We start from the raw sequence: 23,313 nt of genomic DNA, 5'->3' as shown, positions 1-23,313 counted from the left end.
GCAAAAAAGAAAACATAAACTGGACTTCATCAAAATTTGAAATTTCGATGCTTCAAAGGTCATCATCAAGAAAGTGAAAAAAACACACAGAATAAGAAAAAAATTGTTGCAAATCATAAATATGATAAGGGTGTTGCATCTAAACTAAAAAAGAACACTTACCACTCACTAAGAAAAAGACAAATAACTCAAATAAAAAATAGATAAAGGAGCAGAAAGAAAATTTTTCCAAAGAAAACATACAAATAGTCAATAAGCACAATGAAAAGATGGTCAGTGAAATCAGATCAAAACTACACTGCTCTACCAGTTCACACTCACTAGAATGGCTTTAGTCAAAAAGATAATATCAAATGTTGACAAGGATGTAGAGAAACTGGAACTCTCGAACACTGCTGCCAAGAATGTGAAATGGTGCAATGTTTTGAAAAACAACCTGCAGTTCCTCAAAAAGTTAAACATTGAGTTACGATATAACCTAGCAAATCCACTTCCTAGGCATATATATGAGAGAACTGAAACATATGTCCACACAAACACACACTAACAACACCATTAATAATAATACCCAAAAAGTAGAAACAATCCAAATGTCCACCAAATGATGAGTGGGTAAATAAAAAGTGGTATATCCATATAGGGTGATATTCAGTAATAAAAACAAACGAGGTAAAAGAAGAACAAATGAGGCCCAAAGTCAGTGGAAGAAGGGACATAATAAAGATTAGAGCAGAAATAAATAAAATTGAGAAGAATAAAACAACAGAAAGAATCAATGAAATCAGGAGGTGGTTCTTTAAGAAAATAAACAAAATAGATAAACCCCTAACCAGACTTATTAAGAAAAAAAGAGAGTCTACACACATAAACAGAATCACAAATAGGGAAAAATCACTATGGACACCACAGAAATACAAAGAATTATTAGAGAGTACTATGAAAAATTTTATGCTAACGAACTGGATGACCTAGAAGAAATGGACAACTTTCTAGAAAAATACAACCTTCCAAGGCTGACCAAGAAAGAAACAGAAAATCTAAATAGACTGATTACCAGCAACGAAATTGAATCGGTAATCAAAAAACTACCTAAGAACAAAACCCATGGACCAGATGGCTTCAACACTGTATTGTATCAAACATTTAGTGAAGACCTAATACCCATCCTCCTTGAAGTTTTCCAACAAGTAGAAGAAGAGGGAATACTTCCAAACTCTTTCTATGAGGTCAGCTAACTCTAATACCAAAACCAGGCAAAGACACCATAAAAAAAGAAAAGTACAGACCAACATCCCTTATAAACATAGATGCAAAAATACTCAACAAAATATTAGCAAACTGAATTCAATAATACATCAGAGGATCATACACCATGATCAAGTGGGATTCATCCCAGGGATGTAAGGATGGTACAACATTCGAAAATCCATCAACATCATCCATTACATCAACAAAAAGGACAAAAACCACATGATCATCTCCATAGATGCTGAAAAAGTATTTGACAAAATTCAACATCCATTCATGATAAAAAAATCTCAACAAAATGGGTGTAGAGGGCAAGTTCTTCAACATAATAAAGGCCATATATGATAAACCCACAGCCAACATCATACTTAACAGCAAGAAGCTGAAAGCCTTTCCTTTAAGATCGGGAACAAGACAAGGAAGCCCACTCTCCCCACTTTTATTCAACCTAGTTCTGGAGGTCCTTGCATGGCAATCAGACAACACAAAGAAATAAAGGGCATCCAGCTTGGCAAGGAAGAAGTTAAACTGTCACTGTTTGCAGATGACATGATATTGTACATAAAAAACCCTAAAGACTCCACTCCAAAACTACTAGATCTAATATTTGAATTTAGCAAAGTTGCAGGATACAAAATTAATACACAGAAGTCTGTTGCATTCCTATATGCTAATGATAAATGAGTAGAAAGAGAACTCAGGAAAACAATTCCATTCACAATTGCATCAAAAAGAATAAAATACCTAGGAATAAACCTAACCAAAGAAGTGAAAGACCTGTACCCTGAAAACTACAAGTCACTCTTAAGAGAAATTAAAGGGGACACTAACAAATGGAAACTCATCCCATGCTCTTGGCTAGGAGGAATTAATATTGTCAAAATGGCCATCCTGCCCAAAGCAATATACAGATTTGATGCAATTTCTATCAAATTACCAACAGCATTCTTCAACGAACTGGAACAAATAGTTCAAAAATTCATATGGAAATACCAAAGACCCCGAATAGCCAAAGAATCCTGAGAAGGAAGAATAAAGTGGGGGGGATCTTGTTCCCCAACTTCAAGCTCTGCTGCAAAGCCACAGTAATCAAGACAATTTGGTACTGGCACAAGAACAGAGCCACACACCAGTGGAACAGAATAGAGAGTCCAGACATTAACCCAAACATATACGGTCAATTAATATACGATAAAAGAGCCATGGACATATAATGGGGAAATGACAGCCTCTTCAACAGATGGTGCTGGCAAAACTGGACAGCTACATGTAGGAGAATGAAACTGGATCACTGTCTAACCCCATACACAAAAGTAAACTTGAAATGGATCAAAGACTTGAATGTAAGTCATGAAACCATAAAACTCTTAGAAAAAAATATAGGCAAAAATCTCTTGGACATAAACATGAGCAATTTCTTCATGAACATATCTCCCTGGGCAAGGGAAACAAAAGCAAAAATGAACAAGTGGGACTATATCAAGCTGAAAAGCTTCTGTACAGCAAAGGACACCATCAATAGAACAAAAAGGTATCCTACAGTATGGGAGAATATATTCATAAATGACAGATCTGATAAAGGGTTGACACCCAAAATATATAAAGAGCTCATGCACCTCAACAAACAAAAAGCAAATAATCCAATTAAAAAATGGGCAGAGGATCTGAACAGACACTTCTCCAAAGAAGAAATTCAGATGGCCAACAGACACATGAAAAGATGCTCCACATCGCTAGTCATCGGAGAAATGCAAATTAAAACCACAGTGAGATATCACCTCACACCAGTAAGGATGGCTACCATCCCAAAGACAAACAACAACAAATGTTGGTGAGGATGTGGAGAAAGGGGAACCCTCCTACACTGCTGGTGGGAATATAAGCTAGTTCAACCATTGTGGAAAGCAGTATGGAGGTTCCTCAAAACACTAAAAATAGAAATACCATTTGACCCAGGAATACCACTCCTAGGAATTTACCCTAAGAATGCAGCAGCCCAGTTTGAAAAAGACAGATGCACCCCTATGTTTATCGCAGCACTATTTACAATAGCCAAGATATGGAAGCAACCTAAGTGTCCATCAGTAGATGAATGGATAAGGAAGATGTGGTACATATACACAATGGGATATTATTCAGCCATAAGAAAAAAACAAATCCTACATTTGCAACAACATGGATGGAGCTAGAGGGTATTATGCTCAGTGAAATAAGCCAGGCGGAGAAAGACAAGTACCAAATGATTTCACTCATCTGTGGAGTATAAGAACAAAGGAAAACTGAAGGAACAAAACAGCAGCAGACTCACAGAACCCAAGATTGGACCAACAGTTACCAAAGGGAAAGGGACTGGGGAGGATGAGTGGGAAGGGAGGGAGAAGGGCGGGGAAGAAGAAAGGGGGCATTACAATTAGCATGTATAGTGGGGGGGGGCATGGGGAGGGCTGCGCAACACAAAAAAGGCAAGCAGTGATTCTGTAGTATCTTACTACGCTTATGGACAGTGACTGTAATGGGGTATATGGGGGGGACTTGGTGAAGGGGGGAGTCTAGTAACCATAATGTTGCTCATGTAATTGTAGATTAATGATACCAAAATTTTAGAAAATAAAAACTATAATGCAAATTATTTTTAAAAATAAAATAAAAGCACCTTGGAACACCGCTTTCATGTAGCAAATAGAAAGTGCTAACTTCTATTACAGAGAGAAGAAAATCCCCTCAACATGAAATCAGAAAGCAAATTCGAATTAACTGAAATGGTCCAAAAGATCATTTCATTTGGAACAGTTGCTGAATGTACAGGAAATGCTCAGAAAAGCCAGGAAGAAAGAGTTTGTCACTACAAAGTATTCTGTCTCAAACACAGACCTGGGCTTGGAATGACTGGACGTGTGGTTCTCAAAGCAAGCACAGGAGCAGGGCCCAAGGACTGCCAACCCCCTTTCTTTCTGGCCTTTGAAACGGTTGTCAGAAAAGCAGGCAGCAAAAAATATGAGAGTTTGCTTATATCCATTTAAAAATTCAAAAATAAAATGAAGGTGATACAATTTTGTGAAAACTTCCCATGCACCGGTTTGCTATGGGGATGAACAATTTTATAATCACTGTTCAGATTCAGACACTCATGAGTATCTTACCACATTGCTTCTGGGCGTTGTGAAGCAATTCCCTCCCAACACATTTGCCACTGACACATGTGCCAGGTTTCAAGAGCAGAGAGGAGGCTCAGGCCTTGGTAAGTGAAGAAAAGGCTGTGGTCAGCCCCAGCACAAAGGCCCCTGGGAGCAGAGGCCGGCAGGTACGAGTGGCAGAAGCCAATCTCTACTTGCTCTCCCACAGCTAAACTCATAGAGGTCAAGTCCACTCTTTTCTGAATCAGGACCATTATAGAAGATGCCCTCAGACACCAAACGCTAGTTTCCACAGCCTCTCCAGCCAGTTTCAACGTCCAGGGCAGAGTCCTGACATACCCCTGGACGAAGCCCTCCCAGAACTGGCCTCGCCTGCACTCCGAGCACTCCCAAACTCAGCTCCATCTCTACACAACCTTATTCTGAAAAGTTTCCAAAATAAAAAATACATATTCTTTCTTTATCTCAACAAATGACTGTTCTTTTGTTTTTCTAATAGCTCTAAACTACTACTTCATACAAGCATCCAATTCTGCAAGGGAAGTAAGTGGTTGACATCCTGAAATGTGCACTCTCCATCAGTACTCTCCTGCATCAGTACTCCCATCCATCAGTACTCCCCTGCATCAGTACTCCCCTCCATCAGTACTCTCTCTCCTCCATCAGTACTCTCCTGCATCAGTACTCCCCTCCATGAGTACTCTCCTCCATCAGTACTCCCCTCCATCAGTACTCTCCTGCACCAGTACTCCCCTCCACCAGTACTCTCCTCCATGAGTACTCCCCTCCACCAGTACTCTCCTCCATCAGTACTCCCCTCCATCAGTAGTCCCCTTCATCAGTACTCTCCTCCATCAGTACTCCCCTCCATCAGTACTCCCCTCCATCAGTAGTCCCCTCCATCAGTACACTCCACCATCCATACTCTCCACCATCAGTACTCTCCTCCATCAGTACTCCCCTCCATCAGTATCCACTCCAGCAGTACTCTCCTCCATCAGTACTCTCCTCCATCAGTACTCCCCTCCATCAGTACTCCCCTCCATCAGTACTCTCTCTCCTCCATCAGTATTCTCCTCCATCAGTACACTCCACCATCCATACTCTCCTCCATCAGTACTCTCCCCCAATCAGTACTCCCCTCCATCAGTACTCTCCTCCATCAGTACACTCCACCATCCATACTCTCCTCCATCAGTACTCCCCTCCATCAGTACTCCCCTCCATCAGTACTCCCCTCCATCAGTACTCTCTCTCCTCCATCAGTACTCCCCTCCATCAGTACTCCCCTCCACCAGTACTCTCCTGCATCAGTAGTCTCCTGCATCAGTACTCCCCTCCATCAGTACTCTCCTCCATCAGTACTCCCCTCCATCAGTACTCTGCTCCATCAGTACTCTCCATCAGTACTCTCCTCCATCAGTACTCCCCTCCATCAGTACTCTCCTCCATCAGTACACTCCACCATCCATACTCCCCTCCATCAGTACTTCCCTCCATCAGTACTCTCCTCTATCAGTACACTCCACCATCCATACTCTCCTCCATCAGTACTGTCCTCCATCAGTACTCTCCTGCATCAGTACTCTCCATCAGTACTCTCCTCCATCAGTGTTCTCTATCAGTACTCCCCTCCATCAGTACTCTCCTGCATCAGTACTCCCCTCCATCAGTACTCCCCTCCATCAGTACTCTTCTCCATCAGCACTGTCCTCCATCAGTACTTTCCATCAGGCATACCCAGCGAAGCGGGCTCAATTGCCAATTAATTGTTCATCAGTTTCAGCCAGGGGTAGGAGGTGGGGATAGGGGTGTAGTGGGGAAGCAGGGGTGGGGATGAGGGTGGCATTCATTTCCTCAGTCCACCCTTGATTGTCTTCTCATCAGCAACTCACCTCTCCTCAAAACATTTTCCATCCTCTATACTGTCCATAAACCCTACCTGAGAAACTGGCATGAAACATGAAAAAGCATTCAACACAAATGTTAAGACAAATTTCTGCAAAACTTGAAGCAATTTCATTTCAGATTCAAGGCACACAGTAAGAAGAAAGCAAACGTGTTCATCACAAAGCATGTGCAAGCATGGCTGTCTGGTTTCTAGTCTTCAAATGAAGGAAGTTTTTCATTTTAAGCATTGCCAGAAAAAAGATTTTGCTATGTAAATCACAGAGGTGTTAAGAGGGGAAAGGAAAACCCACCTCTGTAAAAAAAAAAAAAAAAAGCCCAATTTATTTCCCTGTTAACAACACATATACAAAATGCAGTAGAGAATTCAAATTCAAGTTGAGAAGAGCATAAACCGCAGGATCAAAGTCATTATGTGAATAAATTCAAAATTAACTGGACAAGCATGCTCAATGCATTCAAAGAACTTGAAATCACTGTAAATCATTCACTTAACCATGCTAGAGGAAGAATCTTCCTCTCCAACAGACAACATAAATCAGCAGGGTGCCCCGCCAAACAAGGACCAAACAATAATCAGGTTTTTAACAGTTCTGATTTAAAGTTACTTAAATCAGAATGTCCCAAAGATCACAAACCAGAAATTTTAGCCATTCATTCACCCCACTATGAAACAAGCACTTCAAAAAAAGTAACCAAAAGAAACTGAGCACACAGATCATGTACCTGGGTCAATGAGAACTTCTTGTGCCCCTGGAAGAAAGAACAGATTAGGGTCTTTTATTTGGAAAACAAAACTACTTTTAAAGATAACTACAAATCACATTGTATAATTCATACAGCCTTGACAAACCTGAGACATTTATGTCTGATCAGAAAAGCAGTTCTAAATAACATATGTTACAGGCTCAGTGCCTTTTCATTTTAGAAGGGGAAAAAAAGCTAACAATACTCGTATCCTGCCCAAATGGCCAAGTACCTTCCCCACTTTCTAAGCTCGTGCTCCCCAAATTTCCTTAAAAGTATGAGAATTTCTTAGTCCCACAAACAAGCCCAATGACAAAGGAATATTCACTTATTTGTGCAAATATATGCCCGCATCTTAAAATGGAGGGGAAAGGTGTCAGAAGGCTCTATGAAACTCATCCCTACCCTCCCAGAATCTGTCTCTCTCTCTCACACACACACACACACACACACACACACACACACACTGAATTACTGAACACTTCATGAGCTAACATACCCAACTTTTAGAAGGTAGCTTTGTAGTTAGTAAAATATGAGCCAGTTAACTTCATTGTTATCAAGAAGCTTTTGAAAGCCTATCTGCCAAACTATCCGGGTATCGGTGAGATCCAGTTAGCCTTCTCTGCAGAATGCAATTTCCCATGATGGCAAAAGACACCTAAGAGGCACTGGCCTCAGGAGTCGTGTTTATCATTACCTAGGATCATTTTTAAACACATTAACAAGTATAAAATGGGGATGTCCCAGTAACATACATTCTTCTTGAAATAGCATATCTATTCAATTGTCTATATAGAAACTAGGTCACTATATAAAGAATAGCCCTATTTAAGAGGTATTTTGTAATATTGCAATCTCTATTTTTAAATCTAGACTAAAAATCGCTGCAATCTAGAAGCCATGGTTTTGAGGGACAGAGGCTTCCTGCTGAATACCAGCTGCACAGCAGGTGTAATGTCTGACCAGCATCACGCACGGTTCCCGGAGCCAACCCGAGAGCGGACAAGCCCTGGGCCTGCCTGTGGGCCAGAGGCTGGAGTTCGAGGGGCTCCCCCAAGCCCATGACCTGAACTGACAGGCCTGCGCTCAGGAGACTCCAAGCTCCACAGAACCCTGGGGAATTGTGGGTTTCCAGATAACCCTGCAAACGTTTCATTCAGTGAAAAAAACCAGTCAAATACATCACACTGGGCCATATCGTTTAAGGAGGAAGTATGACTGAAGCATGTTCAGTGCCTCAGAGTCATCGGTGACCTAGCCTCCCAGAGCATCTGTGATGAACCGGCGCCCCCCCCTACGAAGTGCACTCATATTTCAGAGCTTTAAAGTTGTTTTATTCATTTTGTAAAAATCTTCGTCTCATGACTCACATGGGCAGTCGGCTACCCCTTCTCCCTGGTGTGGACACGAGACAACCCCTCTATGCCTTTAAAATTCCCATCTTCTAAGTCATTGTGGGACTGTCATATGGCCCAGATCACTTCTCCAAACAGCAAAAAAAAAGCTCAACCACAAAAAATGGACAGCTTCTTACCGAATGGACTTGCACATCTAATTGGACTTCCTGGAAGTCCTTCTCTTTTATTAAACTCACTTATAGGTACTTAATAGTTTTCTGATCGGTATTAGTAACATGCAGACTTTGGTACCTGATTACCTGGCGTACTCAAAAGACTTCTCGTCTTATGTGGGTGGGCAGGTCGGGGGAAATAATTGGTGCTGTTTGAAGAAATCACTCAGTGAGAAAAAGGGGTATCCTCCACACAGGTCTCCCTGGGCAGAAGTTTCTCCACGTGCTCAGAAATGTGCTCGTCGGCATCATCAGCCCCCAGTGGACTGATTTCACATTAACCAAACTCATGAGAGACTAATGTAAGAAAACTGGTGGTTGGACTATTAGTACACAGGAGACATAAAGTGATCAATCAGACCAAAATATTAGAGGTCAGCTGTCAGGATTCCCCCTCAAGGGCCCAGTCAGCAGGGGGTCACGCAGAGGCACTGGAACACCGCAAGAGGGGTTTCCTCGATCAACTCGATGGAGTGACTTCCTGTTTCAGGGACAGGCCTGCTGCCTAGACAAGCATCAGCGCTGATCATGGTGCTCTGCCCGCGGACAGCGGCCGAGACACCACGGCCGGCCCCCGCATAGCTCTCCCTGCCCACTCCTTCTGGGCTGGCCAAGTCCTGACCAACACACAGATGTACGCGGAGAGCGACAGGCTGGCACCTCTACACGCCTGAAGCTGGTCTCTGGGAGCCAAGCCAGACGGGCATTCCGGACCCCAGCTCTGCCACTTACCAGCTCTGGGGGCTCGGTCAGGTCTCCCTCTCTGGGCCTCAAGTTCCTCATCTGCACGAGTGGGATGATTGATAATCAAACCTACTCTGCTGGGTTGTTGTGAGGATGAAAGGATTACACCCGTTTATGTAAAACACTTTGAGTAGCAAATAGTGCGTTTTAATCGCTCAGCAAATGGCGACTATTAAGGTGATTTTACAAACCTCTGTTCTAATCATCTTTTGTATTTCCTTATTTTCCTATTTACAGATTTTTGGGGAGCATCCATCCATTCCACCCCATGACTTGTTCAAACTGGGGGGCAAGGGGACACCTCCCCCCTGCTCCGGTTTCCACGGTGAAGGTCTGCCCTCAACACCCCTGCCGGCGCCCAGGTGACCGAGGCGCCCGTGGGTCCAGGGGTCTGGGCGACCAGCCCAACGCGGGAAGCCCTTCTTCCTCCTCCCTCGGGTGCCGGCCACCCTTGGGCAGCAGCCGGGGTGCTCGGTCCAGGCTCTGAGGACGCAGCGGGGAGGCCTACTGGGCGCGGGGCTGCCCGAGACCTGGGAAGCGCGTCCAGCTCGGGAACACAGCACCCAGACGCCCCCTCCTGCGCCCGAAGGCCCGCGAAGCACGAGGCTCCATCCTGCCCGCCTGCCCGTCGGTCTGTCTCCTCTCCCAGACGGCCGACGCACAAGGTACCAGTGCGATACGGGGCGCCCTGAAGCCCCACCAAATACCGATCAGCACATGATCCTCCGGCTTCGGGGGGTTCGGGGGGCTACGAGACGGCCCCGCCTCTAATGCCGCTAAACTGTGAGGATGGGGGCCACTGACCCTCCCCGGATCTTTCACTCATTTCCTAACTGGATCATTCTTCATAAAACCGTCCTTCCCTATTTTAATCCCTTAGTAATTGCCAAGGACTATAAAACAACGGTGGTTTATAGCTAGAACCTGTGAGATGCTTTAGGAGGTAACCTCTGTGCTGAACACTGTATGTGATTTCCCTCCAATCCTCACAAACCCGCAGAGCAGCTATTGGCTCCCTCATTTCACAGACGAGGAGAGACTCGCTCGGGCCACGGCCTCGAGCCCCAGGGCCGAGTAGTGGCCTGGACACCGGGACCCTCGTCACAAACCGGGCCCTTCCCACACCCCGAGTCAGCGCCCACGGGCAGACGGGGCGGAGGGGCAGCACTGGGGAGCTGCCGCGGGGCGGCCCTCGGGGGCCCCAGGGCCGGTGTCCGCCTTCCTGACGAACCGCTGCGGGCTGGTTTCTAACACTGGAAGAAAAGTCCAATTTCACCATTTGTTCCAACAGCACCTCTGAAATTTTCACACTGAGATGACAGAACAAAAGTAAGATATACCTAGAAGGCTCTTCCAGGTATCCAGACACAATAGAAATGGTGCTACTCTGAAGCATTAGACAAAGAAATTAAATTAAAGGAACGCTGTTTTAAGTCTTCTTTCACAAACAGGAAAACTGACTTTTAAGAAGTGCAACAGCGCCACCTATGGCCAAAGCAAGGCTTCCCAAGATGCTGGGAAAGATGAACAAAAAATTGCCTGCAGAATAAATGATTGATCTGTAAGGTTTTTAAAAATAGGATGCTCAGAGACCTTAACCAAAAGCTCAGTTAGCACATACCAAATTCTGCTTCAGGGAAGGGGGCAGTTTTCAGTACTTAATCTGAAATCTTTAACACTCCTGAATACAAACAAAAGACATAGACTCATGGAAACTAATGGTGGAAGGACTCTCAGGCGTGCTGGTCCGGCCCCTCTACTTCACAGACAGGGGACACCGAGACCCAGGAAATCTGTCCTGGCGATCAGCAGCCAAGCTGACTCCTGGTCCTCGTGCCTTGCACTATGCCAAAACAGACAGATCCGTACTAGCCCTATATTTATAAAAGTCACGTCTGCCTTTTTCCAACAGCACGTAGTCTACACATCTTGCAAAATATTTCCCAAAGAGCTGGTAAACTATAAATCATGCAATTTTGTTGAAATACCAAAACATTTATTTACATATTAAAACAGCATGAGTCCCCTTTTATTCCCTCTATAAAGGAAAAGATGTCAAGCCAACATTGTGATTTTTTTTAACCTATTAAGGGTACAGAAAAAAATCAAAATTTTCTTCAATCACAAAAGAGAAAGCCTTATTTCCTGAAAATAGCTCAGTATCAATTTTCCTAAACTTAATGGTGATGGTCAAACTCCTAGTAATTTAAAGGTTTTAGTGGATGATTACATGGCAATATGAATCCTGACTTGTAAAAATATATATTCTGTACAAATGACCTGTAAATTCTTCAGCTTAAGGCAATTTAACTATTCCCTATCTTACTAGAATGACACAGATTTCATCAAAACTTCACACTGAACTAAAAAAAGAGGTAACTGAGCCCTCACCCCTTTAAATCATATTAATTTCTATCACATGCATGTACATATTGAATATACATCAGAAATACATCCCCGTCCTCATACCTGAAGTCGACACTTCTGAACAACCTTTGTCACTGTGACAGCATGTTTATTTTTTATAAGCACCTCATAGGTGCTTTGTATGCAGGATCCCTAATCCCTCAGTCATACAAGGCAAATAGCATTATTTGAATTTCACAAATAAGGAAATAAACTTAGGTCATAAAAAATAAGGCTGACAATACCAATCCCACAAAACTTACCTAGCCATCATCAGGAAAGAAGACCACAGATTTTTACTTTCTCTCAACATTCCCTAAATTAATCTTGTCTTCCATACTGAAGACTACAGAACTCCAAGTCAGCCTTTATAACCTTTTCTCCCAGCAGGTATCCTAGAGAACAAGCAATCAGCCACTAACAATGGCTGGATTTGTGAAGCCCATTTCTCTTTTGCACTGTAATCATTTTTAATGTTGCTTTTAGTGTTTACAGAGATAAAAAACGTTAACTTGTTAGGTGGTTGGCTAAGAACAAACCACTGGTGAAAATGTACAATTTTCCTCTGCCACTCCATCTCACATCCTCACTGCCGCCTCTTCTTTTAAGGCCTCATTAGGCTGAGATGACTAAAATGTGTCACTTCCAAACGCACAGAAGTTCAGGAAACCAGTCCATGGGAGGCTGATTAGTGGAGCAATTAAGAATACATGCTGTGCAGTCAAACCAACCCGGGTTCGAGTCCCGAGCGTGCCACTCTCCAGCTGCATGATTTGGGGCGAGTGACTCGGTCTCCCTGAACCTCTGTCCCTCTGCTCACAGAGGGGATTCTGGCCCCTCTCCTCAAACGCCTGCAGGGAGGTGCTGGATAATTCATAGCTACTTTGATCACTACGGCATGATGATAATTACTATTAATAAATTAAGACACACAAAAAGTAGAAATAATGTTACAGGAGAAATAGTTCATTTTGGGTGGTTTACAGAAAGTCCTAGTGATTTTTTAATAAACTGAGGTTTGTCCATTAATTATAGACTTACAGGTCCATATGCAAATTTCCAGATAAAAGGAATTAGTGGCCTCTAACCTTTGAATACTAAGAAAGTTTTTTAAAAATTAAAAGGAGAATTAAAGCAAAAAGAGGTAAAGACAACAGAATGTTTCTGAAACTATGATAACTCAGTTCTAAGAGGGAAAAAAATTCCTTTTTCTAAGAGGAACTCTACTTGAAAACTAGGCAATTGGATTGGAGATGTCTAGAATGTTTTCACATTATTTGTGAATTCATATGACCAAGTCTTAAACTGTCTGACAACCAAGAACAGTAATACTGACCATGATGGCCGCTAACACCTTCCAAGCGCTGGGGGGGCCCTTTCTACATGTATCTCATTAGACCTTCGCAAGACCCTCTGAGGTAAGTGTCTTCCCCGATTTACAGGAAGGAAACTGAGGCACAGGCAGATTAAACTCACTCCAGATCATACTGATATCAGGTGACATCTGCATTTCGCTTCTTTGATGTTGAAAAGGGAGCCTACGGTAAATTCAAAGGAGGAGGTTGAATCATCAGTTTGTCTGGCCTTCACCTCAAGTAGCTGATGCCATAAATTCCTGATGGAAGACGAGGTTACCCCTGCAAAGTGCCCGATCTTTAAATGAATACCCAAGACGAGCCAGCCTGTGTGCTCATGAGAGCCAGCCCGGGGCGGACCTGGACCACGGCGGCCTGGGAGGCACGGAAGCCAGATGTCAGCGCTCTCCCGGCTCCCGTCTGGCTTCTCTGGATAATTTTCCCCACAGACCGTCTTCAACAGTCAAAAGGCCCCAAGTGTCTTACATTATGCAAAGCTAAATAAAGACATTTCTCTATTGCAGACAGGGCAGTTTTTCAAAAAACTTTAAAACTACTTTTGCCCATATTTGGCAAGGGAAAAAAATGAAACATGACTTAAATTTCTCGAGAGTCTCACTCCTCTCAGGGGCAGAGCATTCTCAAGGCATCAGAACTCTTCAAATCATAAGCAGGACAAAAAAGGGCCAAGCTCCAGCGAAGGCCCGCCCACCCAGAGCACAGGAGGCTTCCTTCCAGAGAGAAAGTAAAACACGCCTCAGCTTTCTGAGTGTGTTGGAGGTTTCAGCACTCAGTAGTGGACTAGAGAGGATCCCAGGGCCTGAACTCTGCCGTGGTGCGCAGAGACAGCCCTACAAGGAGGAATAAGCAGGTGGGGCAGGCCACAGGCTTCCCAAGCCAGGACCCGGCACAGGAAACGCAGGAGCAGAGATATCCTGAAATGAAGGCTGTCCCCATCTCAGTCCTTTACTCTGCTTTACTCCCCTTTCGGATAACTAAGAAACCACTGAAATCATTAAGAACGCGCTGCTGAAGAGGAAAACGGCTCCGGGAATCTACAGGTTTACCTGAGCGGTTCCACCAAGGGTGCGCCCAGATGCGGACTGCAGCCACAGCCATGGGTCATGAAGGCAGTCTCTGCATTCTGAGCTAATGATGGGGGGCGCGTACAATTCAGGGAAAAGAAATTCAAGGCACTTCCCCATCCAGGGGCTTTCTCTTTTGGGGGAAAAATGTCTAAAATCTCCTAGATCAAAGCCTAGCAGTGTTGGAAATCGCCTTTATCTCCACATTCTTTGTTATTATTTTCATGACCTAAGCATGATGATACCTATATCCTGAACCACTGAAAGTTCATTCATTGAGAGTGAAAGGGTCAGGTTCATCCAACGAGCTTTTATGGGTCTGACTCCTCCAAAGATTTTCACTGTTCACTGGTGCTAGAAAAAACATAAGCCAATCAAACTTAACTCATTAAGAGAACTTCGTCAACCAGGAAAATAAGAAACAACCCCAGGCCCTGAGTTAGCAGTTAAAATTGACATCTGGAACCAGCTTCAGCAAATACAAAATTATGAAAAAGGGCCAGGTACAGAATTTCAAGGTCAGTCTACCATGAACTTTTATGTTAGTGTTTCAGAAATCAACCAGTCGTTGTAATCCATTCATATTATTCAGTTGGAGTCAAGATCAACAAATACTCAGTACAATCAGAAGAAAATGGCACACACAGACTTCTGCGTCTACAGACTTTATACTTCACTTAAACAGAACACAGAGGGGAATGTAATAAATTACTCCTGCTTTCTTGAAGACTGTGAAGGAGTCCAGGCCGGAGGAAAGGGCAGAGCTTACCTGGCCGATGTCTGTTGGACGCTTCGGCAGGAAGTGAGCTGCCCTGGAACGTTCGAGCTCCTGTCTTACCCCCAGTTCCACCAGGATAGTGATAGATGACAGAAGCTGAGCATAAGCCTTCAAGGGCGGCTGGCATCAAAAAGAGGGGCACAGTTGTTACAGGTAGTGGTCCACCATCAGTTCAAACTGCAGAGGCTAGGAATGATTTGAACAGTTGGATTCTGTGGAAATGTCAGCTTCTCCCCGAAACAAAGATCATACTTACAGATCACTGTTTTGTTAGAAGCAGGACTGTGCCACCTATCACCTTTCGTGCGCCCGTGTGGAGAGAGGCAGCACAGAACGCCCCACCACACTCGAGGCTTCACAGAGAGGCCGAGGACACGTGCCAAACGGGCCAGGCTCCTCACGCATTTAACCGACGGCCTGGTATGTACTGGGTGGCAGGCGTGGGGCCAGATTCTGATGCTACAGAGAGGACAGCAGTGCCCTGGATCATAGATACTAAACGTACTACCACCAGGGCAGGGCCTCTGGGCCTTCTCACATCACACACTCTAGCGCCTCTGCCTCCGCTGGAGCAAACACCTGTCAGCCTGTCCTTCCCGGGGACGGCCACATTGACTTGGAGGGCATCTGGTCCTTCTATCACCGACACTTCTGTCCTAAGAATCTCAAGCCATGCCACAGGCCTTCCAAGTAGGACTACAGTGTTCATCTGTATTCACGAGTTCAGCATTTCTCAAACTTTTTGGTCTTAGAACCTCTTGATAACTGTGAAAAATTACTGAGGATCACAAAGGGCTTCTTTTTTGTGCTCGTTTCATCTACAGATATTTACTGTCTTTGAAAATAAAACAAGAACAGAATTTTAAATAGGTGTGTGTTCATTCCTTTAAAATAAGAAGCCCATTACACATTACATTTTTATGAACAATAGCTATTTTCCAAAACAAAAATAACATGCAGTAAGAATAACATTGTTTTACATTTTTACAGATTTCTTTCATGTCTGGCTTAATACAAGTAAGCCAGAGTCTCTTATCTGCCTCTGCATTCAATCTGTTATGATGTCACTCAGCCTCTGAGAAACTGCGGTGTATGTTTGGGAGAGACTGAGAGACAGAGGCAGGTGGCACACGGCACAGCCGTCTCCACGCCTCCTGCAGGAGTCCCGGCAGCCCGGGCTGTTGCTCTGCGGGTGTGGTATGTGCACAAGCCGCTCCTGATCAAGGGTCTGCGGCACAAGCCCTCGGTCACAGCTCAGGCCCGGACGGGGACCACCACTCAACAGTGGGTGGCGTGACTCGCCCTCAAGGAAACCGACGGAAGCACGTCTGTCTCCCTCCTCCTGCTTGCTCCTGCCCTTCTCCGTCTCATCCTGGGCCTCTTCCTTCACTTTCCCACTTTTATTTCTCTACGCTCCTTCGAAGCTAAATTATGGATTGAAGTCCATCTTAAGAATTTCTTACATTTAATTTGCCCCACAGCACACCGTTAAACCTTTAGTAAAGAACTTACCTTGCCACTGCATTCTGACTTGTGTTTATCCTGAGTGGCTGACAGAGAGGCCACCCCCCCCAGCTGAACTACCTGCTCCTCCCAGGGAAGAACCCTGCTTTAGTCCTCACTCACACAGCACCTATTCAACAAGCACTTGCGGAACACCTACAGTACGCTGGATGACAGACACACGCACGCTGGGACTCCCACCACCAGCCCTGGGGGTCGGTCCCTGAAGGAGGAACGTGTAGACACACAGCTCCACCCCAGAGGCTCCCCTGCATGACAGACAGGGTTCTGTACAAGATGCTCCAGGCGCCTACTGCACGGAGGGGACAGAACAGGTTGTCCTTTGAGGTAGGTTTCTCTCTTTTTCTTTTTTTTACAACATAGTGATTTGACAGTTGTCTATATTATTAAATGCTCACCCCAACTAGTGCAGCTACTGTCTGTCAACAGAGTAAGATATTACAGAATTACTGTCTATATTCTCCACATTGTACTTTCATCTTCATGACTAACTTATATTATGATTGAGATTTTTTGCCTCTTTATCCCCTTTTCTCAAATTTTTTAACTTGAGATTAACTCACATACATAAAACCCACTTAAAAGTGTACAATCCAGAGGTTTTTGGTGTATTCACAGTTGTGTAACCATCACCACCATCTAATTCCAGAACATTCCCATCACCCCAAAAGAAACCCACGCCCATTAGCAGTCTCCCCATCCGCCTCTGCCCAGCTCCCAGCAGCCAGTCTGCTCTCTGCCTCTGCAGATGTGCCTGTTCTGGACATTTCAGATCCCTGGGGTCACACAATGCACAGCCTCCTGTGTTTGGCTCCTTTTACATAACACAATGGTATCGAGGTTCATCTGTGTGGTGGTGTCAGTGTCTCATTCGCTTTTGTGCTTTAATAATACCCCACTGTATGGATGCACCACAGCTTGTATATCCAGCACCTGATGTGAGGTTGAGGGTCTGACAGAATGAGTGTAAGAGGCAAACAGGGGGCCTGGCATGCTGAGCAGGAGGCAGGGGGCAAGGAGAGGCGGGCGCTGTCATGGAGGGAAGTGCGGGCAAACTTCAGCAGGGCTTGGGGACAGGCCCAGGTGGGGAAGCCCAGATGCCCGCCCTCAGCAACCAGCACAGCTGACTGCTGGCTGCTTCTCCCCTTTGTCCTTTATTTTTGGAGCCATTTTTCCTGTTTTCTCTTATTTCAAACATCAGCTGCTGTAAGTACATATCTGACCATCTTCATCAGACCATCTCACCTCCAAGCCACAGAAAGTCATTCACCGAGCGGAGAAGCTCCACGGACATGTGGTAATGGACCAGGGAGTCCTGCAGCGCCCCGGCCTGCAGGCATAGATCCCCCACGTGTTTCCGCATGCGCCCCTGGCACCGCTTCTTGTAATGTCTGCAAGACAAAACGTCGGCAATGTATCACCGCCAGAACGTGACCTCCGCCCCAAGAGCACACAGACTAAGCACTATTCGGCTCTCTCACTAAAAGTATTAAATGCTAAGAAGGCAACATTAGGCTCTGTAACTGAACAGCAGTCATTGCCGGTATCTGAGCTGGAATGGTCCTCACCTCAAAAGCTGTTGCCAAGTTACTTTTTAAAGGCAATAGGTATACATGACTTCCACAGTGTATTTCACTTAGATGGTATTAGAGTAGGAGTTTTCTTTCCAAGTTTTCCAATTGCAACATTAGCACAAGAAAGCTTGTATTTCGCCTTTTAAAAAAATCAATTATCTTCCACTTTCTTTACTCCATACCTATTATTATTTTATAAAGAGACCTATGTCCCATATTATAAGACAACCATTTGGCTTTTGCAAACAAAACCTTTATCCTCACTGTTTCAGAGCAAGCTTTAATAATGCTTTCAGGGGTGGGGCCTGGGGCACTTACTAACAGTTCTTTAAATGTTGGTAAAGATATGCTATTAAATAATGCCTCGGCTTCTAACTCTACGTTAGCCCAGAAACCGAAGAAACTATACCAAAATCTTCCTTTACCATTTTTAATATTCCTATTCTTCTGAATATTAAATTTATTAAAAGATAGGATATTTTCAAAGAAAACAGCAGCTGTACTAAATTTTCTCTTACCAGGAGAGCAATCTTACCAGGAATAAAAGTTCCTATGAGAAAACAGATGTGAAGTTTGTAGCTAAAGGAATGTTATTAACAGATCTCAGTAAAAAGGTGCATTGTCCCAGATCGTCAGCTAAGGCAGAGGGCAGCGAAGAGGGAATGCCAGTCTGCATCTGTCTTCTTCCCACCCAAAAGGCCCGTCAGGATGGCCCCCACCAACAAGCCCTCCCCACAAGAAAATGCAGTACCTATACTGTCACCGCCAGCCCCCACCACACACCTTCCTCCCACCAGCCACCTTGACAGCTTTCTAGAGACCTCCCCACTGGGCACGGCCCCTCCTCTACATCCCTGCCCGCCCCCCACACACAGCCAGTGGCCTCTGCAAGGCACAGATCTAACTATGTCACCCCCCACTTCAAACCCTTCAGAGGGTCCCCAGACCAGTGCCAGCCCCTCCCCCTCCTCCCGCTGCCCTGGCACCTACAGCCTTTCTGCAGCACCACACCGGCCCCTTGGCCTCAGACTCCTCCTGACCTTTCCGCTCCCTCCTTGCCCCTCTCCTCTGGGCTCATCCTGACTGTGTGGTGGAGGCCTTCTCTCCTCAACCCCTGTCCTGTGGGTCAGGTGTCCTTGCTGTGTTCCTAGGCCGTTCTGCACTGCATCGACTTCTGACATCTGTCAGCTCCAAAAAGGACATTTTGCTTACTACTGTGGATACACCCCTCTCCCCCGGACACTCAAAACCAAGTTTGTTACGAATGAACAAACAAATGGATGGGCTTTAAAGGGGCAGACGGGGCTTCTCCTGCCCATCCCAACCCCTACTCTCGGCAGAAGGTCAGCAGAGGCAAGCCAGGAACACCCTCCTACACGCCGCTCCCTGGGACTCCGGCCACTGCCTCCTTTTGTTGTCAGTTTAAGAAAAACCGAGCCCCTCCAGAGCCCTGCAGGCCCAGGTCCTCTCCAGCGTCCTCCCCAGCGGGAGCGCCCTCCTCCCTGAACTCCGCACCATGGGCCGCGGACACCCGCGTGCCTCCAGGCCTCTGGCCAGGCTGCTCCTGCCACCCGAGAGCCCTCCTGGCCTCCCCTGCCTGACTCCGGGTCTGCTTCAGAACCCGACTCAGAGGCCTCCCCTCTGGGAAGCTCCTCGGACCACGTCCTCCGGCTCTTGGCACGGCTGCCCTCCACGCAACTGCAGTCTGTTTAACTAACTGGGTGTTTGCCCATCCCACCCCTTAAGACCATGACCTCTCTGAGGGCATTCAGGAAAAGGAGAGAGAGATAAAAAGAGGAAAGGGAAGAACAAAAAGCAAAACCACAGCCCAAGTCCCGAATTCAAGGCTTCTCACAGATGTGTCTCCTGCCACCCGGACATGTTAGGAGAAGTGAGAGCGTCTCCTCTGGCCTCCACACCATGCGCTGCACAGGGTCCTTTATCCCTGACATGATGCACTAGCACTGAGTACTTGAGGAAACACGCTCTGTGCGCAGGAGAAACAGCCCATTGCGTCCAGCGCACAGAAATGCAGCCCCGGGCATCGCTCCCAGACGTGGGCAGTGCATGCCTCGCTTCCCCAGCTCCCTCCTGTCCCAACCGGGAAAGGAACTCAGCACCCAAATGCACACTTTCCTCCTCCAGTCACCTGTCACCTTTAAATGTGCAGCTAGATTTACAAATATTACCATTATGCTGACTCAGTAGATTTTGAATTAGCCTTTTTTTAAAACAGACTTTACTCCTAACCTGTTAGACTACAATTTGCTTTAAAGCATCCTGCCTTGACTCTTCAAAAATGGCAGATTACCACACCTTCACATGAACTTAACAGATACACATCTGCTACAGCAAAATGTAGCCCAGAAAATGCTCAAGTGCGATCATAATAAAAACACAATCATAATAATCATAATAAAAATGCATGACAAATATGCAATAAAAAGTGGTCAGAAACAATTTGCTTTGAAAACAGGATTTTTACAAAAAGGAGTCATCAAAATACACTCATAGGTTTTATGCTAAGGTCATATGATTTAACAAAACAATAAAAGATATTTTTAATTATATAAAAACAGAATGAATCCTAATTCTTTGGGGGAAGTTTCCAAAATACCATACAATCAAAAATATATCACTGATTCACATAAATTAAAGCACTTAACTCTTGAAGGGCTACATGCCCAAGACCACAGCATCTCAAAGTAACTAGCAACTATGCCAAACTTTGAAAAGCAGTTAAGAAATAGGTAACAGAATTAAAAGAATTCGACTTCTAGTTAGCAAAGGTATGGAGATGGGGAGAAAAGGTGCGATCAAACTAATGCCCTGGAAGGTGCCCAGTGGTGGTACTGAAGTCCCAAAGTAGACAACCTTAAGTTACAAGACAGCTCTAGACAGAAAGTAAGAAATGCAATGTTTTACATGCAATTCCAGATGCCGTATGGGTCCTGAACTGATATACTACATCTTGTCGAATAAAGAACTGAAAATAAGCTGTTAATGTTGATTTTCTCCATCTGAACATTTTTAGACTTAAAAAGTAGAAATCAAGCCATCACTCTGTAAAGGAAACACTCAGGTCTGCCCTGCAGTATGGTCATGTTCTGCTGGAAAGAAGAACTGAGCAGTTTTCAAACAAGTGCAGGAGTCTCTAAGGCTTATTTTGCATCTGTGCATATTTGCAACCAGGCTATCATGGCACAAGTGAAATGAAGGCCTGCCTCTCTGTGCTGTAAAGCGTTCTGATGCTTCCTGACCATCAGAGAAGCCCGAGCTTCATGAACTAGATCTGCTGCACTTCTAAATAAGAGATGTTTTTCCGAGAGGCTCAAACACTGATGTACTTTGCTGTTCCAGGTACAAAAGGGACGGAACAGAATTAGCAGACAGAACACACCTTAAAGTCTGATAAGCCCAGGCTTGAATCCTGCTACAGCATTTCCTAGCTGCGTGATGCTGGAGTAATTAATGGCTTAGTCCCTCTGAGTGTGCTCCCCGCCCTACAAAATCGCCTGCCACTGCCCATCTCAATGGCACCGATGCAGGTAGGACGGCTCAATGGCACCTGACATACAGTCATGCTAGCTTCCCTCCACCCTTCCCCCTTGTAAACTTGCACTATTCCCCCTAATAAGGATTAAGCCTCTGTGTTAGACTCCCACACCTTTGTATGCACCCCTGAAGTGCCTTCCACTTAGAAGCGTCAAAACAGAACTGCTTCCTCCATAGTTAATTACCTGAGCTCTTAAGAGGTTTGGGCTTTTTTAACCTTATTTTTGGGAGAAAGACTATTCTAGAACTAGGCAACAATCTTACATGACAGAGTCTCCTCCCAATTCCCACCACCTCCCTCCCCATACACCCTCTCCAATCTGCCTTCTGCTCCAGAGGAAAGAGCCCAACCACCCGGGACTCCCACCCCTCCAGGCCTCTCTCCTCACTCCCACGCTACTCTTGCAGCCAGAGCCATCTTCCTGAGATGCCTATCTGACCACATCCTCCCTTTAGATTCATTAGTAGCTGCCTTAACCCCAGAACCTTTCAGATAAATGGCAGCTGCTCCTAAAACCCCAAAGCTGTAGACCAACAAAGCCTCCAGTCTGGGCTGTCCTCCTACCCACTGGCCACAGCCCGACCTCCCTCCCCCCCAGCCACACCATCCACAGGAGCCCATCCACAGCCGTGGCCTCGCACACAAGCCCAGCACTGACAGTCCCCCAGGTGTGCCTCTGATCCAGCTCCTGGCCCTGAGCTCAGGCTCATAAACCCAAACTCGGAGCAAAACATCTAAAAACCATATCCGGCATTTACTCTGGAATTTGGCCCCCAGCAGCACATCTGTCCCCTACACTAGTGAGCAGCCCACCACAAGCCCAGCTGTCCAAGCCACAGGCCTGGGCATCGCAGCAATACCCCTCTTCCTCACCCTGGGGCCCACACTGTGCTCAGGGGCATGCCTGTCACTTCGCTAAGTACATCTGAACCGCGTTCTGCAGGACCTCGCACAGGACACAGCAAGCTCACAGCAAGTGCGTGAAGGACGCTCACTGAAGAGGGTGCTCTCTCCTGGTACCCATCACTTAGGGAAGCCACCTGGGTCTCACACGGGAGGCCAAGGGGACAGATGGGAAAAGGGACACAGGGTCCTCCCAAGATCTGAGCTTCGAAGGGTCTGAGGTGTGGAAGAGCTCCTGTCAGCGGACACACCTGCCAGAGGTGAACAGGAGAGAAGAGAGGACCCCAGCCAAGTCTATTCTCACCCTGATTCCCTGGGATCTAGGGTGCAACAGGGAAGGCCGGGCCATCCGGGACAGGCCCAGCCATCACCAGATCCCTGCCTTTCCGAAGCTGGACAGCTGCAGCTCCTCGTATCCGCTACACTTCCTTCTGTTTTGTTCCCCCGCCCCTGAATGTGACAGAATCTTTCAGACAGTCCAGCCTGTCTCAACTGAGACATAGTAAATGAAGGCTGAAAGTGCTCACATCGGCCAGAGCATTAAAGCAGCAGCAAGGCCTGGTGGCGGTGGCAACAGCTTTGCCATGAGAGATGCACTGGGTGAAGAGCAGAAGGTCCTAGGTCAGCCTTCCGGGCTGGCCTCATCTTGGAATCTCCTTACTGCCAATTAACAATGGGCCCTAAGGTGACAGGCCTTGGCCTCAACAAATACAGAAACAGCTATTTCTTATCAACATGGGTTGAAAGTAAAGGCCAGGGCAGGTTAGGGCCTGTACAA

The 23,313-nt window shown here is 45.6% G+C and overlaps 1 protein-coding gene across 7 annotated transcripts in view; it reads right to left on the bottom strand.

Annotated features, from left to right (window-relative positions):
- Positions 1–23,313, bottom strand: part of TRAPPC9 (trafficking protein particle complex subunit 9) — a 588,199-nt gene that overhangs the window by 526,150 nt on the left and 38,736 nt on the right. For 6 of the 7 annotated variants that reach the window (XM_073230280.1, XM_073230285.1, XM_073230286.1 and 3 more), the window contains 3 exons: positions 17,748–17,893; positions 14,970–15,098; positions 7,017–7,043 (listed from right to left, as the gene is read on the bottom strand). In XM_073230280.1, the coding sequence (XP_073086381.1) occupies positions 7,017–7,043; positions 14,970–15,098; positions 17,748–17,893 (302 nt within the window). The remainder of the gene's footprint in view (positions 1–7,016; positions 7,044–14,969; positions 15,099–17,747; positions 17,894–23,313) is intronic. The other variant, XM_073230282.1, reaches the window with a different exon arrangement.

This window comes from Manis javanica, chromosome 2 (assembly GCF_040802235.1).
Source record: "Manis javanica isolate MJ-LG chromosome 2, MJ_LKY, whole genome shotgun sequence".
NCBI classification, from domain to species: Eukaryota; Metazoa; Chordata; class Mammalia; order Pholidota; family Manidae; genus Manis; species Manis javanica.
Note: the sequence above shows the minus strand (reverse complement) of the source record. Positions and strands in the feature narration are given on the sequence as shown.